General features: G+C 39.9%; 2 protein-coding genes across 13 annotated transcripts in view; one reads left to right on the forward strand and one right to left on the reverse strand.

Annotated features, from left to right (window-relative positions):
• Positions 1–4933, reverse strand: part of LOC119549220 (NACHT domain- and WD repeat-containing protein 1) — a 48839-nt gene extending 43906 nt beyond the window's left edge. For 7 of the 11 annotated variants that reach the window (XR_005219390.1, XM_037857097.1, XM_037857098.1 and 4 more), the window contains exons 1-2: positions 4766–4927; positions 3211–3320 (exon numbers count right to left, since the gene is read on the reverse strand). The gene's annotated coding sequence lies outside the window, so the exon portion shown is untranslated. Of the gene's footprint in view, positions 1–3210; positions 3347–4688 lie in introns of those variants that run through there. The other 4 variants (XM_037857093.1, XM_037857095.1, XM_037857096.1 and 1 more) reach the window with 4 other exon arrangements.
• A 7315-nt stretch (positions 4934–12248) lies between these two features.
• LOC119550143 (glutathione S-transferase 1) lies at positions 12249–13813 on the forward strand. 2 transcript variants are annotated; one of them, XM_037858651.1, is made up of 3 exons: positions 12249–12275; positions 12378–12486; positions 13200–13813. In XM_037858651.1, exons 2-3 carry the CDS (start codon positions 12389–12391, stop codon positions 13777–13779), a joined length of 678 nt encoding a protein of 225 aa, XP_037714579.1. In that variant the 5' UTR covers positions 12249–12275; positions 12378–12388; the 3' UTR covers positions 13780–13813. The 2 variants fall into 2 exon arrangements, with proteins under 2 accessions (XP_037714579.1, XP_037714580.1); XM_037858652.1 differs by having other exon boundaries at positions 12270–12299.
• Positions 13814–14100: the final 287 nt, after the last annotated feature.

Raw genomic sequence — 14100 nt, forward strand, 5'->3', positions numbered from 1 at the left:
TTCCCGATAGTATCGATAATAACGATAATATCCACTATAGATAGCCAAAACTATCGATTGTGCCCACTAAAACAATCCTACTTTGTTTTTTCTTAAAAATTTAAATTCCTTGTTTTTAATGAGTATTCAAGTGGGTCTTCTCCATGTTGTGTGTAAATTGGCAATGCCCTCGCAGATCTTTCAATTAAAAATTAAGTGCAACTGCAAGCCATATACAATTGAAAAGAATTCCAAATATTTTCAAATTCTTTACATCGCTTGCTGTCGACATTGGTTAATAATTCTATTTCAATCAACTTATTCGTTATTTTTCCCCATTGCCAGCTGCTTTTCGCTGCTCTCCGCATATTTCTCTTTGTTTTCGTTGCCATAATTCATTTCACGCTTTCCTCGAGGCGGCGAAAAGCGCGGGGGAACCCCCGGAAAAATGCGAGGAACGCGAAAAAAAAAACATTGTGTAAAAGCCAGGATCGAGTGTGTGCAATTTCCAGGGGGAGGTGTAGCATTGGCCGTCCTTATTAAGTGGTTTGAGTGCTGATTTATAGCTCTTCACCCTGCCGTCACGTCGGTTATCCTGTCAGAATTTCCAGCTGAAGGACAGGACACTCGCACTCTGTCCTTCTTTTGGCGGACGGCGCGCCCAGGACTTTCGGTTAAAGTTTTAAGCGCTCACTTTGCATCTAAAGTGTGTTTGCCAGATAAATGTTTTGCACGCGCATTACTCATACGCCGGGTTGGCGCAGAACCTTTTTCACCTGCCGAAGGGAAAGCAGCAACACAAACAAACCGCACTTTACCTAATTGAACCGGTCACAAAAATAACAGGGTCGCTGATTAATTTAGCTGGGAATAACATTACACGTTTCAACTTTACGATAAAGTAACGCTGTTTGGCATAATTCAACTGCTTCTGCAAGGCTTTAAGTATATCATTAATCCGCTTAGCAAAGATGATTAAACTTATGATAGAACTGAAAGCATAAATAATTCGTTTAAATTTGGTACACAAAGTTTGGATGAGATAATTTATCTACCCACTGAAGTAGTCTGGCATAAGCTGAACTATATATTGTTTTTAAATTATTAGTCATAATTCTCGCAATGCCTTTCAAATTCGTTCTTGTCAGTTTATAACTCTTTGTCTTTCTGTCTAAATCGTTTTCTTTTTTGGCAAGTAGCAAAATTGACTTGAACTAGATATTCGCAGTTCGGACTTTCCGAAATGTTTACACTACCGTGTTCTATAGCACTCAGAATATCTTTCGCGGTCCATTCGCAGAACAAAGAACGAAACGGATGCAATAAAAAGGTGCCAAGTCTGGAGCAGAATTAATATATTTACGGACCCACGGATTGGCTGTAAAATTGACTCACGGATTCGTGTGACCCAGATTGGATTATCCCTACCGTGGATATGGATCAAGTGCAACGGTGACGGCACTCGCCCATAAACATTTTATAGTTTCAATAAATATAAAATTTGAGAGCCATTAAAATCGGGAAGAAACATGCAAACGCGTTCTGCATTTGTTTGTTGCTGTTCTTGTGCAATTCATTGTTTTTCCCACTCTCAAGTTTTATGTCTTTCGAATAATGTGAGCGAGCAGAATTTGGGATGTGTGTACACACGATTTTCTGCAGCAAATATAAACAAGTTTTTATGTTTATATAGAGCTCAGAGACAGCATCAGCGAAAACCAAATTACGCATACGCCATGAGGAAAATGAAACAATTTCGAGATGGTGCTAATTCACTTTCCTGAGCTGGAAAAGTTTTTCCCTGAAAATGTTTTTGCCACTTGGCTAACTGTTTTCTAAGCTCCTCGTTAAATCGATTATCAAACTAAGAAGAAAATCAGTTTAGTTCAACCAAAAATGTGTCTTCCTCCTGCTGATTGTGACATTATCTGCCATTTTGACTTGGCTATTATTTGTTTATATTGATTGCTTCACCGGCCCAAAAGCAATCAATATGAAAAGGAAATTGATTTCTGGGTACTTTTCTTTATTTATGGCGAAGGGCAAAGTACTTTTATGCTCTAAACAATGTATGTTTCGATCAAAGGGTTTTCTTTTCATGAACGTGAGTAAAATTTTTATTACTCCAAATAAAATGTTCCAAATCAATATATTTATGTTAGATATCAAGGCAACTCAATTTAGTTTAAATTTTTTGTTAGAAATAGACTTTAATCTTTTAGCTTTCATCATTTTATTAGATTTCATTTTAATTTTAACTTGATAAACCACACTTCTGATAAACACAAACTAAATTTAATTTATTTGCGGTGGTGATGGAAAATTATTCTATTTCATTTTGATTTATAAACAGTAATCTTCAATTAAAAGTCATATATTTATTTGTATTTAAATGTGGTCTAGCTTTAATGGTTTTAAATAGTGGACTGCAAACTTTATTTGTATATTTGCATTGGTGTTCTGGTATTCTGTTTTGCTCCTAAATGAACAGGAGATTAATTACTTGCCAATTTACCCTCATCAACTTCTGGCCCAGGCCTCTAATTAGAAGGGGGCGACCGCTCAGCATGGTGCCAAAGGCCCACTCCTGCAGGACATATCATTTAATAGAGCACACATGGGGCTCGGGAAACCCACGACGGTTCTGGGGAATTATCAGACATTAAACTCTTTATGAAAATGTGAAATAATGAACTTGGCGAATCGTAAAGAATCCTACATGGCCACACAAATAAATGCTTATGTACGCCTCAGTTTGGGTAATTTTTTAATAAGTATTCAACGCTTCTTCGGGCACATTTCCCAAGAATTCACCTGAGTGTGTGCGTGCGTCGTAAACATTTTTATTGGCCATTTTCGACATGGGAAGCAGTGAAAGGATATGCCGAGGCAGGCCGGAAAATGCTTTATGATGGCAGAAAGACGGAGACAGAGGAGGGGAAAAAAAAAGAAAAGGAAAATGAAACATTTTCATTTCCATTTTCGTTCTCGCTTTCTTTTTTTTCGTTGTTTGTCATGGCCCATTCAATTATCTTAATATTACGCATACGCCACATGGGCTGCCAAGCTGTTTCAATGGAGGAAAGTGAAAGGCTGGGTGGCAGACCGTTGCCAAAAAGGGGAGAAACTAATTACCGTCGGCCAAATAAACAGGGCTCTCGAGTATTTCGGCCTGAATGCGTTTATTGATCCCGAATTGCGGCCCAAATTAGCGGGTTTTGCGGTTCTTACCTCCTGTGGAATTCCCAGCAGAGTCCAGCTATCCTTCATTGTTTGTCTCAACTGATTGATTCACAATTTGTTTTCACTTTTCATTTGCACTTCGGTTTGCGCTTGGCTTGCTTTAAATTCAATAGACAAAACGTTGTGGGTAAGGAAAGGACTCTCGGCGTTTGGCTTTGGCTTTGGCTGTGACTTTAGTTGGACCATCTCTCATTTACATTTTATGCATATTTTAATTGCTCTCAGATACAGAAGGACGTGGCACCGTGGAAACGCCCCCGGAAACCGCCCAGGCGGAAGCCAACAATGAACAATGAACAGGTCCTGGGGCCCGGGATCCAGCTGTGGTCATTGCACTTGGCACAATTTCTTTTTCTCTTTCGGTCTTCTTTTAATTGAAAATTAGAACGAAGTTGCTGCTGTCCCGGACAGGATTTGCATTGGACCCCCGTACCCCCAGCCCCAGACGCTTTGTTTATTAAACTTCAATTAGGCAAGTTTTTCCAATTAAAATTTGCTCACTGCAATTTTAAGGGTTCTTTGCTGGCCGGCCCAACTTTCCGAGTGGTTGGTTTAATTGGTTTTTTAGCCCCTTTTGTGGGGCTGCATTGTTCCCATATCAATCTCAGTCAGCCAAAGGGAACCAAGCGGAGACATTGATAAATGCAAAGGGGAACTGAACCGAGAAACCCGTCGGAAATCGCATTGCCATTTAGAAAATATTCTTAATAGAAGGAAGAGCGCACCTTCTTTTGGAGAAAGGTGGTTAATCTACCGTGCATTAGGCGGACTTCTCAGGAACATATTTACGAAAGAAGACTTTAACATTTATTCCGAGACTAAAATATTTCTGTCCTTATAGAACACCTTTATAATCAATTTTCAATATATCTGTTTAAATGCTAAATTTTTGACTAACTGACTGGATTTGTTTTAATAAGTCAAGTTTCTACGTTTTAAGTCAATCCAGTCAATTAGTCCAAAATCAAGCAAAAAACGCTTTATAATACTCAGTTAATAAGTTATAAGTAAGTTTGCTAAAAAACCATAAACTTCTATCTAAGAACTGGAAAAACCTATGATTGATCTTGTTACTTTTATTTTGTTCTGTTAATAATAAACATTGCATTGTAAGATTGAGAGGCCTATAAGCTTCGAAGAAATACATCTTTTAGGTCAACAAATAATTCATAGCAATGGATTATTTATATTGACAAAGGTAAATCATGGTATTGTAAGGTTGAGAAAGAATACAACTTTTCGATCATCAAATAATAAATAAGAACTGATTATTTCTTTTAATAAAGATTTATCCTGTAATCATAAGCTAACAATAACAAGGGACCTATTTGAAGCTGAATGTTTATGAAGGTTGGTAAGTACGGAGCCGTTTAGATAATGTCGCACCTGCTCCAGGGAAAGGGGCACGGAAAATGGGGAAGGGGCAGCTGGAATCGGCGGATATAAATATAAATATAAACAACTACCCCGTGCCGCTCTAATACCAAGGCCCAAACTCCGTCGCCTGTGTGCGTGTGTATCTGTGTGTGTGCGGGTATCTCACTTATTTACACTTCACTTCGGCTGCTGATTCTGATTCTGCTGCCGCTGCTCACTTGTTCGCGCGCCCGTTTTCAAAGTTTTTCCCAGCTTTTCTTTATATATTATTTTTTTTTGGGTCTCTGGCTGCTTGGCTCGCGTTTTTCCGCTGCGGCAACCAAACGCTTTCAACTTCGACGAGGAACTGAGCGGCGGAGCAGGTCGGAAAAGCCGAGAGCTTTCGGCCCAGAAACGGTGTGGAAATGGCACAGAGAGCCAAAGAGCGAGGAAAGCGAGGAAAGGAGCACAAGCTCTCGGCGCTGTTGCTGCTTTGTTTTTCTCGACCAAATGGCCAAAACCCGGGGGTGGGCCGAAACACTTGTGGCTCAAACGCGGCGCAGGAGGCTTCCATGTTGCCGGCCGCCTGGCAACATGGCCAAATATGTTGCGCTGGCCATTAATCGTGCGAAAGATGAGTGCACTTTCCCACAAACCAAATACCGGCACTTTTCGGCCAATTAATATCGACCGAGCCGAGTGTAAACAATTGTTGGCCTTTGGCCATCTGGCGGCCGATAAGATAAACACAACACCCACCAGAAAGCGTGTTTTTTTGTTTGGTTGCCCCATGTTGCCCTTGCCACAGAGCTGAATGGTTTTGTTTCCGTTTCGATTTCGGATTCAGATTCGGATGTTCGCTTTTTCGGATTTTCGGTTCCCAGGCAGAATCCGGAGGAGCCTTCAAGTGCGGTGAGCTTTTGGAGCCTGCGGTCCTAGTTCCACTTCCACTCCGTTTCTCGATGAGGCCGAACACCCCACTCCCCCTAACTCCCATACCACAACATTATTTCGAGCCTCTTTGGCGCCCGACGAGGTGACAATTCCATTTAAGAATTGCGGGCATAGCTCTGTTATTGCTCATGACCGTTCTAGCCAACCGTTCTGGCTAACAATGGAAATAGTTATAGCTTCTTTACTGCCTCTGACTATTTAGTGTTGTGCGATTAGTTTATACTTATCTGATGGTAATTCTTAGCGAATGGGTTCGTTCTATTATATTATGAGACAAGGGTCCCAAAAAATAAAAATGTTTGGGATGACAAATCATTAATTTCTCATAACTATGTAACACGTACTAAAATTATTTGAAAATTGTTGGTATCTGAAAGATACAAATATGTTAATATGTTATTTTATATAAAAATAGTAATATTTAGTGTTGTGTGATTAGTTTCTATCTATTTGAGTGTACTATAATTCTTTTTAAATGGGTTCTCACTGTCATATCATAAGAAATAAAAAGACAAAAAAAAAAAAAATATACCAAATAAAAATCATATTAAAATTATTTGAAAATGTTTGAAATCTGAAAGATACAAATATGTAAATTTGTATTTCAGATACAGTTTAAAAATACAAAATATTTACAAATTTAAAGAGAATATTATGTGCTTTTAGGAAAAATCAAAATTTAAAAAATGTAATAAGCTTAATAATTATGTTTTGAAATGTTTCTGGTTTCCTTCATAACTCGGCATTGGTAACCGTATTCTACTTTCCTTGATTAGTACATTTACCAAACTTGCTACTTAGGCGCCTTGGATTTATGAGGCTTCAACGGATCCAGCCCATTAAACGACACCCACGGCGAACTCCAACTGTAATTAAATAGTTAAAGTAATGAATTGCCCTTTTCGAGAGTTTACATAGCCATTTACATAAGGGTCTTTATTATCGGGGCTGCAAATGCAGATGCTGCGCAGTCGGAGGGCAACGAACTTTTGTTTTTCGCCGGAGCCTGGAGAATAGAGCATGGTGCTCAGGTGTCGGGTGCTCCGTCTGCAGCGAATTAAGTGCGATTAGTCAGCCAACGGGTTGTCAGGGCCCCGGGGAATTAGCATAGCCCCCGGGGTCCGCTGGAAGGGCTGCTCTCTGGTCCCCGGGCAAAATCAATTTCTATAGTTAATAAGCCGACCGCCGACCGCCTGCCGCGGATCAAGCTGCGTGCTCTTTTGCGAGTAAACAGCAGGATGCGAGGATGTGCTCCTGCCATCCATTGTTTGTAATTAAATGGATGTGTTCGGCGGTCCTGCGGCGCATTGTGTCCTGCGCTCCTTGGGCTAATGCACTGGCTGCCCGCTGAGGTTGCATAAATTAATTGGTTTATCAAGTGCACGCTGGCCACGTCTTAATTAGCATTTTCTGCTTCTGCTGGCTCACGTTGCGTATACGCAATTAATACGTATTTGCCTCGTTAATTACTGGTCATATACGCATTAGACTATGGGCCACACGTGGCCCGGCTTCTTTGGAGGATTTATGGCAAAAGGTTCCGGTCCTCAGATGCTGGCCAAGGCACCTTCAGCTGGTTAACGAGCCATAAATCTGAGCACTCCACTCGCCACGGCACTTAAATCGCCCAAATTTAAGGCAATAAAATAAAATGCCCAGATAATGCATTCGCAAAAAGGAAAAATCAATTTTGCACCATGTCCTAAAATCATATTTCAGCTTTTGTTTCTCGCAAAAACCTGTGTACCCGTGCCCACATTGTGGATGTTGGCCAACATTTGTTTTAGTTCGGCCGCAGCACATTTTGGCCAAAGTGCAAACTGGTTAACTGACTGCCAGCAGCTGCTGTCAAACTTCGAACAAAATTCTAATTCTGCGGTTGCCAATTGAAATGCTTTTCGCATTGAATTGTTTGGAAAGTGCTAATGGGATTAAGCGGATTCCAAATGGAAAAGAGGATGATGATGAGCTTTGATGCTGGATTCGTTTGAGGCGATGGAGATACTTCGATTTAATGAGAATAACTCTATAACACTAAAGCTTATTTGTTTAGTAGCATTATAGGGGGGGAAATAATGCTTAGTTTTTCTCTGAATCCTTAAGCTTTAAAGAGGGGAAGATACATTTCCGGTTAAGCTACATAAGAGATATATTTCGCTGTCCGCACATTTAAAGTAATATTTTGTTTTATAGAAAATACAATTAAATTGTGATTTATTTCCATGGCAAGCCAGCAATGCACGTTTAATTGCTTTACATTTTATTTTGATTTATTTTTATACTTATGACGTGATGTCAGAGAAATTGCTTTGAAACAGTTTATTGTTTGAAAAATAATTTTTGTTCAAATATTTATTTCCATAAGAGTGTTGGGTACAGAATATATCATAATTTTTGTTACAAAATAAATAAAGTAATTTCGGATTGTAAATAATACTAGCTTTTGGAACCTGGAAGTGCATTATATTATTTGATCTGAGTTGGTTACAATACGATGTGGCAATTTGTAATTTAAATTAAAAATTTAAATTTTCTCTGAGCCCAGCGAACTGGTTGTTATTATTTTGATTGCAAAAAAGTGCGCCGTAAGTAAAGCCAGAAAAAATACAAATTTCAACCGCAACTGTTGATATACTTTTTTTGTTGTATGCACATCTGTCCGTATGGCCATAAAACAGTGATACAGCATCTCTGCCTGTCACTTCCATGATGCATTGAATGGCCCAAAGGCTTAGGAAAATGAATGAAATGGGGTCCGAGAACAGGGCCAAAAAACATGGATTGTGGCCGCCTACCACCTGTTTGGCTTACAGCACTAATCCATCAATGGCAACAAGCCAGAAAGTGCCAACAGCAGCTCCGAGTGCTTCAGCCCAACGCAAACAGGAGTGCAAAAAGTAAACCCAATAAAATTCCCAATGCTCTTGTTTAGAACAACAACAACGGGCGAGCAGCTCCATTAAAATAAATATTCGAAAAGCCCTAAAAATCCATTCATTCAGGTGGGTCGTAAAAGCGCGAATGGCCGCAATCCTCCACCCACCACCCACTCAACCACCCCCCACTCAACCACCACCCACTCAACCACACAACCCAGGGAAATGGCCCTATATCATTCATCCATTGGGGATGTAGATTTCGCCGCACTCCGTAATATCCTGCAATCGAAGTTGCTTTTTCTCTTACTCTACCAACATACCATTCTTTCCCCTTATGTGTTCCGTTTTATTTATGCCCGTGTTTTTACAGTTCAATAAAGTTCAATAAATTCAGCGACTTGCAAGTGGATTTCCCAGATAAACGCAGACGGATCGAGCAAATTAAAGTCCTAAGCCCGCCAGGCATCTCGTCGCATCCGAGGGATGCAAAAACAGATGCTATCGACTAGCTTAGCGGTTCTGAGTCCTGAACCCTGAACACGGAATCCTGAATCAGACAGTGTCAGCGGGCAGAAGGTCAAAAGAGCCTGTCGACTGGCATTGATGGACGAGGGGGTCGGCTCTGGAAACATATGCCAAGGTCATCGAGGCCGACATGTAATCGCTTTCCTGTCGTTTTATAATGTTGAACGACGGCTCTTCGAATTCAAACCTCATTTAAACGCCATAAAACGGGATACAAGGTAGGTGTAGTTGATGGATTTAAAAATCCCTCGAATATCATATTTGTAATTTGGGACTCACTATTCCAAAAATAATTTTATACTGATTATTTAGTACTTTAACAAATTCCTTTCTTTCTTTACTTACTGCTCTTAAATAAAACATCTGATAATACACAATTATTTATAAGAATGTGTTCGGATTTTGTTGATATCACAACAGACTTTTCATTTGGAACGAAGGTTTAGACTTAAAGGCATGCTTAAACCTTAAAGACATAACCCATGACCTCTTTAATAATCATTGCTTTATTACTTACGCCGTAAGTTGGGATGATTCTGTGAAAAGTTTATTATTTATTCATATACTTTAAGGAATTTAAAATACCCATCTCACTGTTCGCAAATCATAAATTGTTGGGTGTGAAGTTGACGTGCCAAATACCGTCTAAAGCAAAGACATAATTTGGATTCCAAGTATTTGGCAGGCTCAACCTAACCAAAGCGGCCCTTGATTTGCAAGGACACTCGAGGACCTCTCATCCTGCTCTTCCTTGGGCTGCATGGTAACCATTGTCACTGACAGTCATCGATTTGGTGTTTTTTCAGGGGTCTGCCCTTCATTTGACTTGTCTGCCTTTCTCGTTTCATATCTATATCTGAATAATAGAATGTCACTTTTAATTTGGCCCCCGATTTATATGCCTACTCCCTGGACTAACCTCAGTCCCGCAAAATCTGCTGCTCGAAATTCCAATAAAAAGAAGAAAGACAATGAGGAAGGGAAGCGAGACAAAAGCTGCAGGATCCCAGGCATTTGGACATCTTCATGGTGCTTATCAGATTCGGAGATGAACACATACACTTAGGTCTTTAAGTTTCCAGTGAGGACTCTGTGGATACTGCCAGTCGTCCATTGTTTGTTTTAGAGGGACAATTAGCCGAGTAGTCCCCACAATTTAATTGTTATAAATGCCAAGGCTGAATGCGAATTAAGTAATATTTATGGAAGGCAGTGAAAGGATATCTGGACGCCAGGAAACCCTTCCCACGCGTCGAAGGATCATTAATAACACTGGATTTTGCACTCCAGCAGCTGACTCAGTGGCACCGCGTGGGTGTTACTCTATAGTCCTGGTCCCCATGCGAGTCCTGGCTATCCTATTACCATTAATCTCATAGGGCAGCATCTGCCAGATAGTCCTGGTTGTGATTTCAATTAAGCACCCCGAACGGGGCGAAAAAACCAAGTTATGAAGATAAATGTCACTCGTCAAGTGGCAATCAATTAGTTAATGCTCCCAGGACCCACGGTACATACATAGTTCCGTAGTTTCCCACCACGTGGCCCCCAAGTCACCCGAAAAACTTTCGAAGCCCAAAGCCTGAGTTCGTGTTTGTCACAGAAATTATTCAATTACCAAATTAAATTTAATGCCTTGTACTCTACGGAGGGCGAAGGACGCAGCCAGCTTGCTTTTGATCCCACTAAAAGCTTTAATAACTGTAAATTGCTTTCACAAATTTGTCTTCGAACGGGAAAAACCAGGAAAGCTGGTAAATGGGGGTGTGGGGCTGGGCGGAAAATGGGGAAAGCACCTGCCCGCATACCTGGGCAAACATTTTTCTCATTTCGGTGTGTCGCATCCCTCGCCCGTGACCAAATATTTAAAGGCATTCGACGTGCGCCGCACTTAGAGTTCGGAGTTCGAGTTCGATGGCAAAGGCCAAACGAACCATTATCGACGTTTTTGTCCCCCTGCATTCCACATTAATGTCTCTATCTGCCTGACGCCGAGCATCAGAAATCCAATTATATTCAGTTTATGTACAAAAAGCTCCTGCAGCCGGGAGAAGTGAATCCCTGAATGGGGGACCCCCATGGCCTGAACCATTAACTAATTCCGAAATCCTCTTAAAAATTTAATTTTGTTCACCTTGCAAAAGGGCTGCCAGAGGGAACCCCGAATCCGCTTATTTAGTCACCTCTTCGGTGCGAGCTGGCCCAAAAAAGTGTTCTCGATTGAGATGTTGAGTCGAGCGGAGCTTTAAAGGCAATGTTCCGGATTTCTTTTTATTAAAACTAGTGAGTATAATTATATACTTATAAAAAAGCATGTGGTTTCTGTTGGGTAATTCAACGTCAAACGTAATAAGAAATTTGAGGTAGTCTTAGAAAAATTATACGTATTTATTGACCCAATTTTTGACTTACCCAATGGAAACGAATTGTTTTTTAATAGAGCGAAGAGGCGTTTTGCGATTCGATTTTGAACGTCACTTTTCCAAAAAACATTTTTTTGTTTAAGGTTTGTTATTATATGAATTTAACTTTACACTTTAAAAAAGTTTACTTCAGTTCTGTGTACAACTTGAACAAATTAGGTTTTTCAATATATAGTTCGCCAAAAACAATTAAAATATATTTATTTTTATTTAAACATTATTTTGGTTGTGGAAAAAAACAGAAATAACTAAAAAAATAGCCCAAAAAAAATTGTATAGTTTAATTTTTTATTTCATGGTGTTATTTAACTGAATTTAACTAAGAAAAGCATTAACAACTACACCATATAAAGATATCTGGTAATATTAAATGCTTCTTTTCACAAAAACAACTGAAATGCTTGAAAAATCTTCGTCACGATACTGCAGCTACTGTTAGAAATATGATAGTGCCACAACACACAAAGTACCAAAAACTGTTTCTTAATCTTATTAATACTTGTATGTACATATTTACCTGAATTGGGTTTCCACAAATCTTTGCTCTGGCACTGCTGAAACACTTATCAATTGAATAGGATTTTTTCCACCTCCTTAGTCAAACATCTCACGAACAAATTATGCGATTTCTTACTAATGTTATTGTAAACACATTCACGAGGCGATAAGAAAAATCGGCTACATTTATTTGAAATTTTTGACGTGACGTCACATGTGAGATTTGACGAGTTCGTCACCTTACCGTATACTCCATTATTTAATGTGATCGCCAGCGAACTTTTTTAAGCTTCAAAAAGCATACGATCCGAATTCATTGCTCTTTTTCGAGAATTAAATAACTTAAAGAGCTTTGTAAAAGCTTCGCTATATGTTTCTCTTTAACTGGTTAGTTGCTTTTTTACGTCCAGCTGAGCAGGTAGCGTTTTAGTTAACCAAAAAAGTATAGAGATCTAATATTTGTGTTTTTCTTTTTTGGTTCGTTTGTCACACAAATTAGTAATTAACCAATCTATTCTAGTTCTTTAAATAATGTCGGCCAAACCCATTCTGTACTACGCCCCCCGCAGTCCACCCTGTCGTGCTGTTCTGCTGACGGCCGCTGCCTTGGGTCTGGAGTTGGACTTACGGTGAGTGGACATCCCGCGATAACACTCTTACTTAACCCACCACTTGAAAAGTTGTTTTTCCAATACCCTAATATGATTTTTGTTTGGTCACCTTTAATTTAGTATTCTAAGACATCATTTATGCATTATTAAGACATTTGTTTATATGTAGTTCTCTTAAAAAGTGTGTAATGGTGAACCAAAACCAAGTATCTGAAGTTGGATTTTCGGGGAGTTGTCCCGTTCCGCCGGTTTCCCTGGTAAACCGGTCTCTTCTGCCACAACACTTTTCTTTAACCCTCCGCGTAGTCACTGGGGTAGATATACTCAAATATTGTCAGAAAGTGTGGTCTTTGATAATACAATATTCAAGATTCCACGTAGATAATTTGATAGTACTGCCTAATACTGTGCAGTTTAATTTAGTTAATGAAAATAGAAAGTACTAATGCACAGAAATAAAATCCTGGGAATATATTATTAGTAATTTAAATTTTAAAGATTTCTATCATTTATTGAATATGAAATATGCAATGTGTCCATATTTATTTTGCATTTTAGTAAGTTTTAAAACCTTTGTAAGTAAAAAAACATTTAAGAATTATAATAACCTTAGACAGCTATACCCAAAATTTGCTACACAAACTAAAGGTTAAGCTCCCCTTGACTGTTTTCACACCCGTTCTCTCGTTCTTCAACGACCTCTCTCACTTTCTCTTTGCTATCTCTTCCAGTGCTGTCAACGTTAAGGCCGGAGAGCACAAGTCCGATGAGTTCCTCAAGCTGAATGCCCAGCATACGATCCCCGTGCTCGATGATAATGGCACTGTCGTGAGCGATTCTCACATTATCATCAGCTATTTGGCGGATAAGTATGCCCCGGAGGGCAATGACTCCCTGTATCCGCGGGATCCGGAGAAGCGCCGGCTGGTTGATGCCCGTTTGTACTACGACTGTGGACATCTCTTCCCACGCATCCGATTCATCGTGGAGCCTGTGATCTACTTCGGAGTGGGAGAGGTTCCCGCCGACCGAGTGGCTTACCTGCAAAAGGCCTACGATGGATTGGAGCACTGCCTGGCTGGAGGAGATTACTTGGCGGGCGACCAACTGACCATCGCCGATCTCAGCTGCATCGCATCGGTGTCCACTGCGGAGGCCTTCGCTCCCATCGAGGCGGACCAATTCCCCCGCCTGGTGCAGTGGGTCAAGCGACTGCAGGCTCTTCCCTACTACCAGAAGAACAACCAGGAGGGTCTGGACTTGCTGGTGGGCCTGGTAAAGGGTCTGATCAACGAGCGTCAGCAAAAGTAATCCCAGTCACTCAGAGATTTTTTAAATTTTTCTTTAATAAAACATGTGTTGCAAACTCAAAATATATCTTTTATTTCCCTTTTTGCCATACCTATATCAAACAAAAATTCTTCTTAAAGAGGTAAAAATCTAGTGACGATTGCACCTTCAAATACAAAAGTTCTGATATCAAATTTTGTGACGAAAATGTATTCTACTACCCACTAAATAAATACATTTTCTTAGCTGTATTACAATACGTCTGTGTGGACAGGAAGCTGTACGATTTTAATGAAGCGTTACGATCGGACCACTTCAGCAGATTTTCAATTGTGGTGCACT

Source organism: Drosophila subpulchrella, chromosome 2R (assembly GCF_014743375.2).
Source record: "Drosophila subpulchrella strain 33 F10 #4 breed RU33 chromosome 2R, RU_Dsub_v1.1 Primary Assembly, whole genome shotgun sequence".
NCBI classification, from domain to species: Eukaryota; Metazoa; Arthropoda; class Insecta; order Diptera; family Drosophilidae; genus Drosophila; species Drosophila subpulchrella.